The 19184-nt window shown below is 44.6% G+C and overlaps 1 protein-coding gene and 1 pseudogene across 3 annotated transcripts in view; both read right to left on the bottom strand.

Annotated features, from left to right (window-relative positions):
* The window catches only part of LOC114081926 (butyrophilin subfamily 1 member A1-like), a 30543-nt gene extending 23052 nt beyond the window's left edge, over positions 1–7491 (bottom strand). For 2 of the 3 annotated variants that reach the window (XM_071607089.1, XM_071607090.1), the window contains exons 1-2: positions 7311–7491; positions 5998–6170 (exon numbers count right to left, since the gene is read on the bottom strand). In XM_071607089.1, coding sequence (XP_071463190.1) covers positions 5998–6112 — 115 coding nt within the window. In that variant the 5' untranslated portion in view covers positions 6113–6170; positions 7311–7491. Of the gene's footprint in view, positions 1–5997; positions 6171–6659; positions 7078–7310 lie in introns of those variants that run through there. The other variant, XR_003580871.2, reaches the window with a different exon arrangement.
* Positions 7492–9038: 1547 nt separating this feature from the next.
* On the bottom strand, positions 9039–17413 carry LOC139703639 (T-cell receptor-associated transmembrane adapter 1 pseudogene; annotated as a pseudogene).
* Between the last annotated feature and the right edge of the window lie 1771 nt (positions 17414–19184).

Raw genomic sequence — 19184 nt, 5'->3', positions numbered from 1 at the left:
AGGGAGTGTCCAGCCTTCTCTCCACAAAGACAGCAACTGCGGGAGCTCTCCATTGCTCGCCAGCTAGACTTGACCACAGCACAGCGTGTGTGCACTTCCAGTGCTGTACTTGATAAAGACACAGATTTATCTGTTGATTGAAATATATATATATATATATATATATATATATATATATATATATATATATATATATATATAATTCCTATGGCACTTTTCACAAAAATGTTAACAAGTTATAAACGTTCATGCAAAAGCACAAAAGACCATGATGACTGAGTTCACAATCTCAGCCAGAAGAGTAAAGCTGGAGCCATCCCACTTTTCCAACTGCAAAGCTGCATGGAAATGCAGGGTACAGCACAGGCAGGAGGATGGACAGATGGGCCTCTGGAACAGAATAGGGAGCCCAGAGACACCCACAAGCATGTGGTCAGGTGGTCCACCAGGGCATCAAGAATGGGTGTCATGGAAAGCAGTCCAAGAGGTGGGATTAGAAGACTGGCCATCTGCCTGGAATAGGAGATCTCACCCTTAGTCACACTTAGAAGTCTGCCGAAAATAGGTTAAAGTGTCAAACATCAGACCAAGGATGGAGGTTCCAAGAAATTTCAGAAAAAAAGCCACTAGACAGTGGTGTGACCAGTGATTCTTTTTTTTTTTTTTAAACCAAAACAAAGCACAGGCAACAGAAATCAAAATATCAAGTAGATTACACGCAACTAAAAAGCAAAGCATCAATTAAAGCAATGACAGGGCAGCCCAGGGGACAGGAGGAAACATCGCAATCCTTGTGTTGGACAAGATTGATATTCAGATACAGAAATGACCTGGCAATCAAATACCACAAAACAAAATAATAAAAGTAGCCCAAAAGAAAACAGGAAAGGGCATGCAAAGACACTTCCTTCAAGGACATATGCAAATGACCATGCAGCTTCTGTAAGGTGATCCATGCTAGGAACCTCCAAGGAAATGCAACAAAGCCACAGTGGACTATCCACTCCACCCAACGAGTGGCTGTCAGCCAAAGAACAAAGAAGAAATGCTGACAAAGGTGAAGAGCAGACAGGCCTGGCCCCTCCTGCTGGGAATGGGCACAGTCCCGCCACTGCAGGCAACAGCTTGGAGCTGGGCTGTGCATTCTACCCAGAAATGCCCCCTGCTTCAGTCCTCTTACCTCAGGACACACACGTGAAAAAGGAGAACTCTGAGCAGGAAGAGGAACCCGCATTGTCATGCACATTGCTGTGTCCCTCACCTCGGTGCAGACAGTGATATCTGCTGCCCAATGAAAGGCTGCAGGAAACGAGGTTACACCTCAGAGTTGCGTGTTCAGCTCCCAGAGCAAGGACACCGCACCCTTATGACCACAGGCACACTCCAGAGGACACTGTGCCAAGTGGAGTGGCTGACACAGGCAGACCCACACTGTATGAGAGCGTGGTGTGACGAGGCTCTGGGGAAGAGCAAGTCAGGGGCTGAAGGATCGATGGGATCTCCGTCATGTGAGATCAACAATCTGAGGTCTAATGTACAGTGCTGTACAGTACCCAGAGGTTTGCTAAGGGGAAGGTCTTGTGCTAAGCATCCTCAACACACACACACACACACACACACACACACACACACAGGGTGATAATAATAACAAAAGCAAGATGGTAGGAGGAGACACTGGAGGAAAGTCGAGATTAGTTCCCTGATGGTAAGACAATGTCACAGGTGCATGCTAATTCCCAAACTCCTCCACATGTGTCCTTTAAAATACATGCAACTTTAAAAATGTTTGTCATGGGGCTGGGGATGTGGCTCAAGTGGTAGCGCGCTCACCTGGCATGCACGTGGCACTGGGTTCCATCCTCAGCACCACATAAAATAGATGTTGTGTCCACCAAAAACTAAAAAATAAATATAAAAAATTCTCTCTCTCTCTCTCTCTCTCTCTCTCTCTCTCTTTCTTAAAAAAATGTTTGTCATACCTCAATGCTATCTTCCAAAAAAATCTGAATAACTGAAAAAAATAAAGATAAGAAAGAGGGATCAAAATGGTCACCCAGTGTGATCATTTCAAGAAAACTGTAAGACTCTACATCAAGCCTTCCTATAGGCAGCTCCAAGCATATCATACTTTTCTACCATCATGTCATTCAAGAGTTCTGTGATCTAAGATGTCTTCAACAGGCTTCTGTGTTACTTTTCTAGTCTTCAAACCCCTTAGTATTTGAAAAATAAGCCTGGGCATCCAAAGGAGTTGGAAAACAGTACTGATCCTCACAAATAGGTTTACATCAGTGCTATCAGAACCAGTTGCGGCAGAGGAAATAGCTGAGCTCTCCTGCAAAACAGTTCACATCATTGCAGGATAGCCCAATGTTCCTTCTCTGATGAAGAAAGTACCCTCTATAAAGTAGATCAATTCCTAATATCCTGTGAGTGGCAACTGAGTAGAATGTCAATGGTGGGAGATGACGGGATCAAAGGACATTCATCCCATGCTGAAAGATTTCCAGGGACCAGGACAGCTGAAGAGTTTTTCCCTGGCTGAGGGAAAAGCCACTGCCCCTGGGTAAGCAGATGTGTCCTAGACAGGACCTCCTCCTGTGCACCCTGGGTGACAGCAGAGGCAGATGCACCCTTCATCTGGGTCTCCAGGGGTGTCACTCTGGGTGGCCCTTCCTCCCATCTCCTTTCTTGCAGACAAATCCAGGCTTCAGTGGGTGGCTGGAGAAACAGGGTAGAACCAAATACCACTTTTCTAGAGCTTCCAACCCCCGGCCATGTCCCTGAAAATCATGGGGAACCAGAGATGGGAACAGGGAAGGCTGTTGCAGGCCCTTCAGGGAGGGCAGCAGATTTCCAGAATGGGATCTCTGCTGGGGTCTGAGACCCGGAGCCCAGGTAGAAGCACTGCATTCCCCCAGGCAGTGTTCTGGGGCCACTTCCCTTCTCATTCTCTTCCAAGCTACTCTGCACAGAAAGTTCAGACAAGTTGCACAGGAGGAAGGAAGCCTGCAAGGCCTGGAGCAGCGGGGGAGAGCAGACCTTTCATGGAGGAGCTGCACTGTGCTGAGAGTCAACTGAGCCCCAGAGAGCTCCCAGGCCTGGAGACTAAGGCGATGGGACCAGGAGGCCTGCTCAGCACACACAGGCAGAGGCATTGCCCGGGAGCCTTGGGGGCTCCTCACTCAGCATGCAGAGGCCCTTCTAGGGCCTGAGATGCCTGAGATGCCAGTATTTGTAATCTCTTCTATGAAGTGCCCACCACACTGCACCAAAATAGGGGGCTCGTGTTTCAGAATTCAGAGGCATCTTAAATCTTCGCCAAACTGCATTCTGAATTTGATGACATAATAGAAGAATTCCTGGAGTAGGAGCTTTGAAATGCACTTCTGCATGCCTGTTAAGGGACCATAGCAAGATGTGACTCAGCCAAAAAAAGAGGAAATCCAAGAGGAAGACAGCAGATGGGATTCCACACAGGAAACCCCGAAGGAACCTCAGAGTGATGGATGGTGAGAGGGTGGGGGAGAGTTTCATGAATTCCCAGAGCCAGTAATGGGAGGAACTGGAAAGCATATCTTCGAAAATTAAGTCGTTGACAGACATTGAAAGAACTACTGGGAATATGCAAATGAGAAAACCAGGACAGGTCCCAGCTCAGGGAACTGAAGAGTCCCCCAGACTGCCTGTGGGGTCAGAACCTCCCAGCAGCAGTGAAGGGCACGAGGTGGCCAGGATGACCTCCGAACTTAGGGCTGGTCTGACCCGACCTTGGGATGAACTTCCACTGAAGGTGGATGAGGGAGGGAAGCAGAAGGAGAGGACGTGGGGTTCACAATGTGACAGGGAAGGTCAGAAGCCACAGCCCACAGTCAACAGAGAGGATTGAGGAGGATCAGGGGGAGGAATTCTGACCTTGGCCTAAAGCTTCCAGTACTGTGTGCTTTTAAAATATTGATCACCCAAAAGCAAACTTCAGAATGAAAGCCCTGCTGTGCAGTTAGTGTGAGCAGGCACCTGCAGGCCTTTGGAGCCAGGAAATGAACTGGATTCCTTATCCCCATGGGAAGATCATGAGCAAATTCATGGGAACAGCAGGTTTCCCCAGGTGTCCTCCAGTGGATGCAGGTGAATCTTAATTATAGACAAGGTACATTTGGTGAATTATCAATTTCTAAAGGTCTCATGTATAAAGTGAGACAAATGTCACAGGGCACTGATAATTCATAAACAGTCATTCAAAATTTTTAGGGCACCAAAAAGTAATTCTCCTGTTATCAGCTGTTATTATTAGGTGGTACAAAAAGAAATATAATAACATAATATATATGCATAAGGTTCATCTCCTCCATAGATTTTCTAACATTCTGAGCATATATTTTGGTAATTTGTTCCTATTTATTTTGTCTGTGTCTCTGTGAGTATATTCACTCACTTTTTAGGACAAGTCCTAAAGAGATTTTACTAGGAAAACTATTTATACATATTACAAGGTCTTTATATGTAATTTTTTTTTCTTTTATACTGGGGACTGAACCCAGGGGCACTGAGCTACATCTCAGTCCTTTTTATTTATTTGAAGTTGCTGAGGCTGGCTCCAACCTCCAACCTCCTGCCTTGGTCTCCCAGTTCCTGGGATTGCAGGTATGGCATGCTTCTTTCTCCTTAATGCTAGGATGTTTCACAATTTGAACTAATTGAAAAAAAAAAAAAAAGATCTCCAGCCAAGACTGGAATATTTTCTTTTACTTAGTGAAATTCTACTAATGTTGGAAATACTGTCATGTGATAATACTTAAACTGAGCAGTTTTAAGATGAAAGAGAAATTCATAGATTTAGTAGCTTTTTTTAAAAAATAATAAATATATTCCTATTGCAATGTCCCATTTGCTTTCTAGTGTTTTAGTAGAAAATATTTTCTGAGGTAGAGGGCTGAGCTACTATTTTAGAGTCTAAAATTATCTGTTTTATTTTTTTTGAGAAGTTATGTCTGTGTATTGTTCAACAAGATGTTTCTCAATAAAATCATTGAGATGTACAGACATTTCACACCCACATTGATATCTTTCATTTATGGGAACGCATGCTGGTGTCAAGCAATATGTTGTTTGGCCGGTGTGCGTGTGTGTCTTCTCTTGGATCAGTTTCCATATTGGAAACATTTAATCATAACAGCTCAAACCCAAGCACTTATCAAATAGGAGACCAGCTCTGTGGGCAACAGGGGAATAATGCAGGGCCCCTGCTGTGCTCCCTCCTTTCCAGCCAGGACCAAACAGGGATAATATGAGAAATGAATTCCTAAGAAAGGAGGAAATTAAAGACTCTGACAAGGGCCTGCATTAGGTGGGGGCAGCAGGGCCCTGGGGTCCCGGAGCTTGTCCCCAGGTTTGTTGGCCTCGTGCCTTTGCATATGCCTTGATTCTCATCACCTTTCCCCACAACACTTGTAAAACACTAGAACTTCAAGACAGACGCCAGCTCAGTGTGTTAGAGGATGCACTATGTGTTGCACACACTGGGGCTCCCTCCTTCCCAAACACACAGGGCCAAACACAACAGGGAATAACAGGAGAGGTCAAAGCACAACAAAGGGTGAACACAGAGACTCTGACAAGGGCCTGCACTATGGGAACTGAGCTCTCAACCCAGGTTTGTCAGCAGGCGGCCATGGTCCCCAGGAGCACCTGCACTCAGGGCTCAGCTTTAGAGAAGGTGCAAACAAACTTGAGCACATCATAGAAGCTACCTAAGACACAGCTTCTACAGCACCTCCATTAAAAACCAGCTTTGGGTGACTGGATCATTTGATCCTCACAAAGGAAATAGAAAAGCAGAGTTGTCAACAAGAGCCACAAGGATAGACTGAATTCAGAAGCACCTGGGCTTCAGCTCCAGCAAAGAGGCATGAGCTGGGCTCAGGGACACCTGAGGAGGAGGGGCCCTGACCCAGGCACCAGGGAAAGGAAAGGGCAGCTGTGCCCTTTGTCACTCACCTGCACCTGGCCAAGGAAGCAGGAGGCAGAGCAGGAGGGTCCTGAGGCTCCTGTTCCAGGGCTGCATCCTGGGGAGTCTCAGTCCTCTGTCCTCCCAGGGGCTGTCCTGGATCATGTCCTTTCTCTGAATCACTGCCGTTCACGCTCTTCCTGAAACACTGTGAACAGGATCCCTGGACAGAAAGCTGGTTGTGAGAAACCCACAGCAGGGCATGTGGAAGCAGGGCAGGGGCCACTTGCTGCACCTTTACAGCCTCAAGGTCAAATAGCCAAAGAAGGAGTTCAAGGCAGGGTCAGCCACCACAGGGTGACACCAGCCTCTAGGACACAAGGAGAGCTCCAACCCACACTTTCCTTATTTTAGATTCCAGACTTGGTTTCCTGAGCAGAGTCAACCCTTGTTCATTCACTCTTAAGTGACCATCACATTATCACACTAGTTGTCACTAGAAAAAGACAACATAAAACCACACCAGGCTTATTAGAGTGGAAAAAGGTAAACCAACAGGTTCCATGAGTGATCTGAGAAGATGGCCTTCCTGTGCACTGTGGGAGGTGGGGGGACACAGAAATCTAGCCCTACTGGAGAAAATGGTGGCTTCCTGTCATCAGTCACCTGCTGTGTGACCCAGGCAGAGAAATGACTTCTGTCCACATGAAAATGTGTGTGCACACAATCCAATTTTATTCACAGGAGACAAAATTTAGAAACAAGTCCAATATTCTCCAAGTAGTGGGGAAAAGGCATGAGGTATCACTCTGGGGCAAACAGAAGGGAATATTCATTCACAGAGGAAGGTGCATCAGCAGGGTCTGTGCTGGGAGGAGCCAGGCTGCAGAGGCTGCATGCTGGAGGCACTCCCATGGGGCTCTAAGAGTGCAACAGCAGAGCCAGCCCTGGGGTCCAGGTTCCCAGAGTTCACTTCCTGGAGGAGAGGGCAGAGGAAGGGCTGAGTCACCAGGGACAGCACTGGAGCTCCCTGGGGGAGAGGAGCAGTTTTACATCCTGATGGGGGTGGGTCTGCAAGTCCATGTGCATGTCAAGGTTCAGACTTGGGCCTTGCTGATGCCTCTATATTTCTAAAAAAATTGTTAATACAAAGGACAGAATAAAAAGCTTGAAGCAAAACAAGCAAACAACAACAACAAAAGGATATTTAGCAATCAGGAGAATCTGCTTTTCTTCTCTGATCACTTCAGTACCCCATGAAGGTTCTGGCCCCAACATATTTAGGGTTCTTGCAAGAACAAGATTCTTTATGATGAGACACAACACTGAGCCTGGGTTGATGAAAACCAGAAGTCTTACTTACAGTTTGAAGAAGAGCAGGCTGCCAGGCAGGGCCACTGAGGGAGACAGGCTAGGCTCTAGGAAGCATCTGAAGCAGGGTTGCTGGGCTGGTACTGGCCAGGGTTCTCTGCACCCTGTGGATTGGCTGATTTCAATAATTCTCCAGGCCCTGGCCACAGGGCTGCCCCTCCTTGTGGTTTTTGTCTCAGGGTGATAGGCAGGTACATGGAGGCCCTGAGTGGGAGTTTGATAAGGAAAGGGGTTGGGGTGTGGTCTTAATCGGCTGCTCAATGAGGGGAAGCCATGGGCCTCTAGCCAGAGCCTCCAACTGGTACAGACAGCAGATTCTTTTATTTTTATTTTGTTTTGTTTGGTTTTAGTTGAATATGTTTATTATAAAGCAGGTGAAAGCCCCTTTTTCAACAGGGTAAGATAATAGGAGGGTTTTTCGTTTGTACCAGGGGTTAAACCCAGGGCACTTTACCACTGATCCACATCCCCAACCACATTTTAAATTTTATGTAGAGACAGGGTCTCTATGAGTTGCTTCTGGCAATTCACAATCCTCTTCCTCCGCCTACTGAGCACTGGGATTTCAAGGTGTGCATCACCAAGTCCATCAGTTTTAGTTTTTAAAATAATTTTATAGAGAACAATTTAGTAGTATTGTTGTAGAATTTAAGTGGCATGCACATTTTGGCCCAAGTCTTGACCCTTCAGACATCTATCTTGTGATGATCCACAATATGAACACTTTTTTACTAAAGCAATTTCTCTCTAGGCTTTTAGCCTAAAGAAGAAATTAGACAAGTACCCAGACATGTACAGAAGATTCCCATTATAATATTATTTGTCAATGAAAATAACTGGAAATTGGAAATAAGTCAAATATCCTTTAAATATTTATTTTAATAAATTCTTATTTAGTCATCATTTGATACTTGTAGACATTAAAATTATGTTATATAACTGTATTTTGATATAGTTAAGTATAACAGTGTAAAAAATCCACAATATGTCATTAAAGAAAGTTTATATATATATATATATGATACTCTTTCCTTTTTTTAAGTAAATAAGAAGCAAGTGATATGGGTATGATTTCATGGGTATGAACAATAGAAAAATAACTATAAATGTAAAAGACAATAGTTCATAGTAATTTTCTCAGGATAGTGGAATTTCTAAATTATTTTTGGTATTAATTTATTGCTGCATGGAAGATACATTAATTTTACAATCATTGTTAAAATAATGAAAATATTTTCTTTTGGTAAAAATGCTTCTTAAGTAGATTATCCCAATTCTCTTACATATGTATTTTAACTTCACCTACACCTTTCAGTGAGAACTTTCTGCTAATTACAGGGTGTTTCACTTTGGTGAAAGAGGAAAAAAGTGTTATTGTTGTTGTTTTACTTGTTGATTTTTATCATTCTTTTAACATGTTCTTGAACTCATTTATACTTTTAAACATTTTTGTTTATTTCTCTACTCAGAATTTTTGTGAAGTTTTGACTTATCAGGCTTAATTTGCAAGCTAGATTTTGTTTAAATTTACTACTTAGGCAATTTATAGGTGGATTCATATCACTAATTTTAATGGCCCTTCATTTCATACCATGGATATCATCTCTGAGTAAGAGGAAAGCCACCAACTCAACAACAGATGACCGGACTGGCACTCTGATAGGTCATCTGTGCTAGGTGGGATCTTGATTTCTTAAAAACGTTTCCAGTAGGAGCATCGTCATTGACTTAGGTCATCGTCTGGCTGGTTTATGGGTTCTGTCTTGGCACGTCAGTCCAGTCTGATGGGATCATCGTGAATGTATCCCTCAAATGCCTGGCTTTCTGGTGAGAAACTCTCCACCAAGTTGGTCTTAGAAATGCTGGCGCCCCCTGCATGTAATTTGTCTTTCTCTGCCTCCAACAAGTGGGCATTCTGTTTCCTGGGCTTCCTCGCTTCCCCTTTAGGCTGTGACTAAGGGAGGTGCAGCAGACACACAGGCAGATGGAGCAGCTTCCTGCATGCCATTTATAGACCTCTCTTGTCGGGCTTTCATTTGTTCATAGAAATTTTCATGTCTTGGTCCTGGATTATATTAAACTGAAGACATAAATTGGTGTGTCTTCAGTATAATTTTCCTCAACCCTGGGAATGTAGTCCTTGGAGTATCTGTGCATTTTTTCTTGTTGTCGCTTTTTTACAGAGTGGAAGATATTGAAGTTTAATAAAGTAACCAGGTCCACTCCACGGAAGATAGGAATCCCCAGAGATAAAAAAGTGCATCCAGAGTTTCTTGAAAGGCATGCTGTGCAATATCCCTGAGCAGGAAAGTGTGGATTCTTCAGGCAGAAGCCATGTTAGTGTTGCTCCTTGGTGTCTAGACACTGGTTCTGAATGTGGTTACTTGAGGCATTTGAGTGGTATGCATAGCAGAGGACCCTTTTAGAGAGTAGGCTACAAGGTGCCCTAAGCAGCAAAGAAAACATTGGTCATGAGAAATGTGAAAGTGAGAATAAGAGGAAGGGGCTGGAGGAAAGGGTCTCTGTGGGGCAGCTGCAGCCCAGTGCCCTCACTTCCATAGTAATGTGCAAGAAAACACACCTGAATCTCTGGTGTCTCCAACAATATCTTGGTAGAATTAGAAACTTTGCTTAAACTGTTTTTTTTTTATAATAATGATATCATGGTGTATTCTTTTGGTCAATATGGTAGATGTGGTAACTTAGTTGTTTGGTTACGCACATATGAAGTGCAGTGGTATTCATGTCATTAAGGAGAAGGTGACTGTGTTCATGGTTGGAGGAACAGGAAAAGAGATCATGGGGGAGATCTGGAGGGATGCAGGGAAAAGACCACGTGATGGAACCAAAGGACCCAATCTTAGAGGGCTGGGTAGTGGAGGGCTTGCCCAGGGTGAAGAGAGGGGTGCATGCTGCTGACAGATTTTAATCACAGGACCTTCCCTGCCCTCTGGTGTTCTTGGATGCTGTCACTCTCTGTTTCATGAAGTGCAGCATCTGGGCTGAGGGTGGGGCTTCTGCACCAACCTGGGGTCATCTGGGCTGAGGGTGGGGCTTCTGCAGCAACCTGGGGTCACCCGCTCACTGGCCAATTAACCCTTGGCCTTTCACCTGCCTAATGGTTGAACTGGGAAGGTCCACCAATGAGTGTTCAGACTGCAGGGATAACTCTGATGAAGGTTGGTGTCATGTGGCTCTGAGCACTCATGTGGATTTGTGGGAAATGATGGCTACTTGGAGGGTTTGGGCCTCCTGGCTGTCAATCAAAGCACCCAGACCAGGGGTAACAAGGTGGAATGTGAGCAGAGGGGTGTGCAGCTGCCCTTGCCACGCATTGCTGCCTGATTTCCACCAGAATCACCATTCGTGGGAGGTTAGGGTTGGATTCTGGGATATGGAATTGAACTCCTTGTTGTCTGCAATGTTAATTGGTATTTTCTCAGTGGATTTTCTGACTCCTGTCTTGGTGACCCACATTGTCTGTGGAAATTGCCAAGGAATACTAATTTCAATTCCATGGAGAGATCAGAGAAAGTGGATTTTCTGTCTCCTGTCTTGGTGACCCACATTGTCTGTGGAAATGCCCCAGGAAAACTAATTTCAATTTCTTGGAGAGATCAGAGAAAATGAGCGCAGATAAGATACCCACCACTTATAACTAAATAGCGAGAAAGGTTGTTAAGTGGTGACACCGTAAGCTCAAATGCACCCCACCAGGAGGGCGGAAATCTAGCTTATGGGTAAGGCTGTGAGGAACATGGACCAGAAGAGTGTGAGCCTGTGGACTGGCCTCCTCAGGAGAGGCAGACAGGAAGGAATATAGAAGGGACAGGGGGTTATTTCAGGTCCACAGGGAGAGAGTTCATGTACACACCAAGGCCTCACAGGAAAGCCTAGGAAAGGGAGATGGGAAGGAATTTGAAAGCCTAGTTGAGGTGAGAGTCAGCCAGGAGCTTGCTATAAGGGAGGTGCCGACCAGGGGTGAGACAGACACCCATTTAGGGTTGCACTTGTCCTTATGTAGCCCACACATTATTCCAGCTGTTTGAGACCCAGCAGGGGAATGGAGGTACTGCTGAGTGGTGTTTGTAAGGGCTCAGGACTGTGTGATTGGAGAAGCAAGACATGTGTCTGAGGAATTGTCAGTAATGTCCACAAATCTGAAGGGCAGGGAGTGTCCTGCAAAGCTTGACCTTGTGTTCTTGGTATCTGCAGAAACATGGAAGACCTTGGGTTACACTTTGACACTCTGAGAGGAAAGAGATTCCCAGAGCACACTGTCCTAAAGCAGAAGGCCCTTAAGAAACAGCTCAACATGAATGTGATTACAGGGACAGTTGTTGACCAGGAGGTCCAGTGCTAATATATCTGTAAAAGCATGGATAAATGTGGTGGCCTTAGCAACTCATCCTTCATCAAGGGCATCCTGGGTACAGGGTGAAAGGGAGCAGATTCCCGACCTTCGCCACTTCAGATGTGTGGCAGTGTCACACACACAGCCTGCACTTTCTCTTTGACAGTCATTCCTTTCCTACAGAGGGGCTCCCTGTGTGGGGCAAGGGGTTAGGAGAGGTGACCTGAGCCAGCATCATGGTATCCTTCTCAAAACAGGGAGGGTCACCCATTCCACAGGACAGGAGGCCCGTGGTTGATCCACTTTGTAATCAGGGTGTCTCTGGTGGGCTGAGACTCTGAGCGTCTGTTTCTATGAACCAAAGCATGATGGGTGGCTGAGTACTGAGGGGCCTCAAGTAAGTGTGTGGGGCAGCCGTGGAGGTGGACTATCTGCAGCTGCCTGCTGTGGAGACAGCGCTGACTAGGATACATTAGTGAGATCCATGACAGCAAAGTGTTTGCTGGTTGCCTCTGGACTTCATAATGTAATATAATTAAGCACTGACCTTTTGCAGATTTCAGGCAATTGTGGGCTCTTACCAAGGTGCAGTGAGAATAGTCCCTTGCTCATTAACCAGGTATTATGTACAATGAATTTTAGTTCTTAAAGTTCCAGTTCTAACTTACAAGGAGGGATCAGCTACTTTAACTGGAGTCTGCTAGATCTCAAGGTCAAGCTATGTTGTGAGTATCTAGGACCTGGTTTAGTTTTCATGTATTATTACTGTGTTGGAGCAGCTGAGCCCACAGTGGGCTATTGTAGGGCCAGGGTGTCCTAACTGTGGGAAGCTGCAGGGCTGCAGGTACAGTAAGGCAAACCCATTTCCCTTCACGCCTCTCTTGGCTGTTTCTCTAGGACTATTAGAGCTCTGTGTTCAGTTCAGCAGGGTCTGCAAGTGCAACCACCAGTTCAACCCCAGTACTAATTCTGACCATGAAACTCCATCAACTACGCATTTTAACAAATGCTGATCTCAGTTCTGAACCTACGTTACAGAGCACAAAGGCTACCAGGGTCCTTTTATTTCTTTGCTTTACAAATCTTTTAACAACTTTTGAATATTCTGCTGGGTCAAGTTAGTAACTGCTAATTTCTGTAGGTATGTGTTTACTCCCCTGTATTTTGTGCTCCTTTGTTGTTATGATCTAGTTGCCCCATCTCTGGCTTTGGGGTTCAGTGTGCACATGATGACTCTGTGTGCCCTCTAGGTGACTACAGGAAGGAGAGCATTGTAAGAGCATCAGCAGCAGCACCTGTCATTCCAGGGCTTTGGGCTACTGTCCCTGGAACTGGGGTCTGCATTTGGAGAGATATATCACCTCTCCTGGGAACAGCAAGGTGAGCTCTGCTGCTTGCAAAGCCTCCAGTCCCTTTGTGCATTGGCATGCAGTGGGATTTGTCCATTTGTCACCTGGTTGTGAACCACCATTAAACTGTATTGAATCCAATGAAGCAGTTGGTGGTGTGGGCAGGGTGGCGTGGCCATGACCTCTGTTGCTCTGTTCCAGGCACAGTGGCTGGAGGTCCTGCAGCACCTCAGCAGCTGTGTAGTGTTGGCAGGTGATCTACGGAGTGGAGGAACAAGGTTGTCAAGAGCAGATGGTGTATAGCAGCAATGGTAACAGATGGGCTCCTCTCTCACCTGATGGTGGCCGTGAGACTAAGGTTACCAGTTATAGATTGATTATGGGGGAGCACACCACCACCCTCCTCCAAAGGGGTCATCCATATCACACACACCAGATAAATTGGTACTCTTAATAAAAGTAAGCACGAGAGGAGAAAGTGGGACAACACCTCACACTGTGCACCATGAGTGTACATTTTTATGTTTTGTCAATTAAAATGAATTCTGGTGCTTTTTCAATTGTGAGAGACCTTGGAATAGGCCTTTAGCAAACCCAGGCTATCACTAGGAACACACACAGGAATGCCCAGACCTATACTAAGGTGTAGCCCTCGTGTCCTGTCCTAACATAGGACCCCAGCTGTCTAGAGTCTACCCTGGAGTTCAGGCCTGAGCAGGGGAGGTTTCAAGACTCAGGCCTGGGTAAGGAGAATGCTGGGAGCCACTGGCGAACTCAAGAAGCAGCTCAGCAACAGGCACCAGGCTGTCCCAAGGGCACCAGCAGGGCTTGGAACTGACCAGGGCACCAGAGAGAAGACCCCCGAGAGAGGCTACCCAGGAACAGAGGTCATGGCCATGCCATCCTGTCCACACCACCAACTGCTTCATTGGATTCAATACAGTTTAATGGTGGCTCACAACCAGGTGACAGATGGACAAAAGGGAATCTCTTGTCCTTTACAGCTGCAAAGCAGAGAAGGCTGCTGGCAAGGTCTGCTGGGAAGGGGGTCTCTGCCAGGAAGGGAGCCGGGACAGGAGGAAAGGGCTACTTACTGCAGATGAGCTTAGTCGGATTCCCTGGGCGCCCAGGCAAAGGGCTGTCGCTGGTTGTCTGCTGCCTGGCCCTGGGACAACCAGAGCCCATATAGTGACCAGGAGTCCGTCTTAGAAAAGGAGATCCTATCCAAACTGTCTTTTTTTCATTTTGTTTATAATCCTTAGAGTTTTAATTAAAACACATTAATTGAATTAATTGTGAAAACATATTAATTGTATCCTTTAAAATCTTATCATGAAAATTTTGTTTTAATGAGTAAAGCAGCATGGAATGGAAAAATTCCTTTATGCTTTTCAGGTTTTATCATTTTAAATTCTAATTCATGATATCATTGTGTTTCCTCAGCCAATTTTGAGACCTTTGAAACAGGACATTCATGTGGATAATTATCTCCCCAGAACATTTATTATTTCTGTAATATATTTTTGCATAATTTATACTGAAAATGTAATGAGTATATAAAATATACTATAAAATGTGTTTGTGTTGATTGTGTAACTTCAGAAATATCTACCTATGTGTGTGTTTACTCACTGACAGCTTTAAATGTCTTTTAGGTCACTACATTTTCTGCCATCCGGATCTGGGATTATTCTGGACACCACAATCGCTGAGCTCACTCTGCAGACTGGATCGCATTCCGGGATGGGAAGCGGCTCATTGCAGTGAATGTCGGCTGCGATTCCATATTACCAGGTCGGTGCAGGCAGAGGTCTCTCTCCCCATAATTGTGAGGAGCAAAGCAATAATCCAATTCCCACACCAGTTTCCCACACATTTCCCTGTGGCCTATTCCAGAACTCAAGCCTTCGAGATAGGGCAGCTGCGGAGATCATCTCATGGCCATGCTGGCTCCCTCTGCTCTTAGCAGCATGCCTTCTTGCAGGGTGGACAGCAGGCACAGGGCAGCCAGGGAGCAGCCAGTCTGCACAGGGGACCAGTCAGCTTCCCCAGCCAGCATGTCAGAAGCCTGACGAAGCTTCCATTCTGTCCAGGGAAGATGGTTTAGTACATTTCAATTTTCTTTTATTCTGGCTGTTGACTAGACTCTCAGTCAGGAAAGAGTTGGCCTGAGAGAAGATTCTGATTGAAATGACCTAATTAGAAAAGGTGGTTAATGTTAATCTAAAAATCTCAGCAATGTTTCTCCTCAGTACAGCCTACAGGGAAATAAAATGGTCATTTTGAGCACATTTTCTGGAACATAGGCACAGAGAGGATTTATATCAAAGGCTTGATTTTTATTTCAGAATTTGGGCTCAAGGATATACCATATTTTGAAACAATTAATTATACAACCTCAATGTAATAGATAAAATGGGGTCAACTACACTGAAGTCAAGGAACAACTACTTGAAAATATTAAAGTTTTTTTTTTCAGTTATGAGCCAGAAGTTTAAAATGAAGAAAAATAACAGAGAGATAAATAAGATATTTCTAATTTGCCACTTCGTTGTAGTATTTAATATGGAGATTATGAGCTATAGTATCATTGATCAATACAAATTAGAGTTGAGTCTATGACTATGAGCTTATAATTACACACACAAACACATATGTATTTTGGGTACCTTAGAAGAACGTTTTTGGCATTCTTAATATTGAGAGCAGAAGCAATTATAAAATGAGAAATGCATCTCTTTATAAAATGAGAAATACATCTCTTCACCCTCTGGTAAACTTTCTAAGTCCTGAAGATACTCTCTTCAGGTGGTTGGTTTTAAGAGTGCCCAGGGCCTGTGGAGTTCTTGGGGAGACAGGACACTTGTGCTTGGAAGAAAAGTGTGTTTATGCAATTATCAGGTAATCCAACTGGATTGCACTGGGCTTGATTGGCTTTGTTTCCTAACCAGAAAGAAGAGGCAGGACCCTTTGGTGTGAATGGCTAGAGTAAGTGAGAAAAGTCAACATTTCACTAATCCTTCATAATTCAAACATGCTTCTGCAAGAGGAAGTAGGCTGTTTCCACTTAGCTGCCTGTTGTGCTTTCATAAAATAGGCTAACTCAGGAGCAAACCACCATGTACAAGTGTTTAAGCATAATTTTCAGAGGTCTACATTATCAAGCCATGCAATCAGATCATATTTTACTTTGAACTTAGTCACAATTAATTCAATTAGTATTTATCACAAGATGTATTTCAGATGAACCTAAATATTAAATAGGTGGGTGAGAGTATGAACAGGTGTGTGTGAGGGGTCAGCATGGAACAATACACCTCCCTCTGTGCAGAAGTAGCACATAGAGGTATGTGTGGACATACTCACATGCATATAGTATATATATAAAGGTACTGAACTCTTAGTTTTCATAACATATAAGAAGTAAGCAAAAACTTCATTTGAACATGTATTTTCTAAAAATAGATGTTAGAATTTAGACTCTTAAGCAAGCATGAACTTTTTAAACAAGTTTGAGATATTTTATTGGATCCTAAGTTATTGAACTCTTCCACCACTGATAGTCACAAGAATTACTTTCAGCTGTTCCTTATTGTAGACTAATTTGCCTTAAGTTCACCATGTGCACCTGTTGGTATTCATGTGAAAATTTTTATACCAGTATTGTGCATTTATTCTTTTTATGCCCACATATTAGAGGTTTAATCAGCCTCTAAAATTTGTAGCCAATATGACATGAGTTTTGTATTGTGATATAATCATCCACGCTCAACAGTCTTGATATTGGATCAACTAAAAAGGATCTGATATTGTGCAGCAAGAAGTTAAAATTTATAGAGAAGTGATGATAATAATGAGGACTTACACATTATCACACAGTTCTTACATTAATAAACACAATCTTTTCTTCACTAACAGCGAATACATAAGAACATTTTGAAGCCATTCTTTAATAATTAAAATCTTTAAGATTTCCATGTGGACTAGTGTCCCTACATTCTCACAGACTGATGGCCTCACATGAATGGTGTCCATCCAAGGAAATGAGAGCCCAGAAGCCTCTTTCTAGGCCTCAGGGTCACCTTTTATACATGCTATATTAACTTGTTTAATCAGTCCAGAATCTTGTGTTTTAACATACATCTTAAAAATATGGTAATCAAGGTACTGGGAATCCATGTAACACCCTGGAGGTCAGAAGCCAGCCATTACAGTGCCTCTTTGCAAGGGCAGGGGAAAGCGATAAGGATGCAGTGCAGACTCTGTGGCTAGTGGCCTCCTTGGACATTCACAGCTGAATTCAAACAAAATTAAAGAGAAATAAGAGCTCCCACCTTGACGGAGCCAGCTTTGCTCCCGTGCTCGCTGCCCCGTGTGGATGCTGGCTGCCATGGTGAATGTGACAGGAGAAGCTAAAGAGACAGAGCACCTCACCTGGGCACAGCCTCCTGCAGCAAGAGGAAAGCACTAGACCCAGGAGCTTCACACACCAGACAGTCTCAAATGTCTCCTAGCACTCAGCAATGTGGTGAGCCACGTTTACAAACACCAGGACAGGAAATCACAGGTGGAAGTGACCTGACTGGTGCAGCCTGGAGTCTGTCTGTGTGGGCAGTATTTGGCAGCCTTCTGCCCGGGATTGGCTGAGGCTCAGTTGCTTAGCTATAAGGGTAGACTCTCATTAGTAGGGTACACTTGGCTAGCACCTGAAGCCTGGTTTAGTTCACCACACAGAAGGTCCTTTGGACCATCTCATCATTCACATACAGGGGCTGTCACAGGTCCATTCACTCCAATTCAACATGTCCCTGCTTTTGGTCAAACCCTCCAATATTGATGGATTGATCAAAACTCTGGACATAGGCAGTGATACCATCTTCTGCCACCATCACAATATGTGCTCTGTGCCATTGTATTCTGCACACATGTAACTTGCTTTTGACTTTAACAGAGGCTCTCAGGTATGGGTGTGCCTGGAGTCTCAGAGGAGATCTTGGAGTTGGTCTTTGTGCAACGCTGGAGCTGTTCAAACTACGGGACTCATGGATATGGACTAAATGCATTTCGCATTGTGAGATGAAAATGAGCTTTTGGAGCCAGGCTCAGTGGCACATGCCTGTAATCCCAGCAGTTCAGGAGGCGGAGGCAGGAAGATTATGAGTTCAGCAATTCAGTGCTAAGCAATGCAGCGAGACCAGACCCTGTCTATAATAAAATACAAAATAGGGCTAAGGATGTGGCTCAGTGGTCGAGTGCCCCTGAGTTCAATCCCTGGTACTCCCCTCCTCAAAAAAAAATGAGCTTTTGGGGGCCAGGGCAGAATGTTCTAGTTCAAATATGAAGTGTCCTCTAAGAGCTGCTGTGTGAATGAAGGAATATTTTACAAATGGAATGATTAGATTGAGAGTGTAACCTAATCAGCTCATGTTGGTTGGAATAAACTCACTGGGTGGTCATTGTAGACTTTGCATGATGAGAGGAGGCAGGGCACTGGGTCATACCTGATAGGGTTCATTTCCCTGTACCTTTTGCACCTCTCTGCTTCCTGGCAGCCACTAGTGAAAATAGCAGTAATATCAGAGCAGGTCACAAAGAGAGCTTCTGCCCTAACTGCATGCAGCAAGAAAAACCTCAGCAGACAGAAGGTTCTGACAGATCCAGTCAGTGCCTGGTTCACCTTACAACTCACACTCAACAGACCACATGAGAAATGTGACTAAGTGTTGGGATATTGATACATAAAAGAATCAAGTCTCCAGGTGCACTCCCAGAGTGGGCGTGGGAGGAGCGGACTTAGCTGTCAGCACACTGTGCTCCTGACTTGCTGGCAGGGTGCAGTAAGTATCCTGGTACACTGCTGTGAATGTCCCCATTGCCATTCTCCTGGTGCCTGGGCTGTTCAGCTGTGCTGGTCTCTGCAGAACATGTGGAAGAACAAACCAATTTAGATGTGAGACAGAGCAAAAAGTAAAATAAAACAGGAGGAAGAAGCTGGATGTTGAAGAAGTGTACTTGTGGTTCACACTGGGGCACCATGTAGGAATTCTGTGTGCCTGGCTTAACTCACCATGTCTAAAGCCCAAAATCAGCTTTGGAGAAAGGGTTGGACATATGGTAACTGTAAACATTAAAATCTTCCCTTCCCAACCATCAAGGCAGGTGG

Source organism: Marmota flaviventris (assembly GCF_047511675.1).
Source record: "Marmota flaviventris isolate mMarFla1 chromosome 5 unlocalized genomic scaffold, mMarFla1.hap1 SUPER_5_unloc_1, whole genome shotgun sequence".
Taxonomy (NCBI): Eukaryota; Metazoa; Chordata; class Mammalia; order Rodentia; family Sciuridae; genus Marmota; species Marmota flaviventris.
Note: the sequence above shows the minus strand (reverse complement) of the source record. Positions and strands in the feature narration are given on the sequence as shown.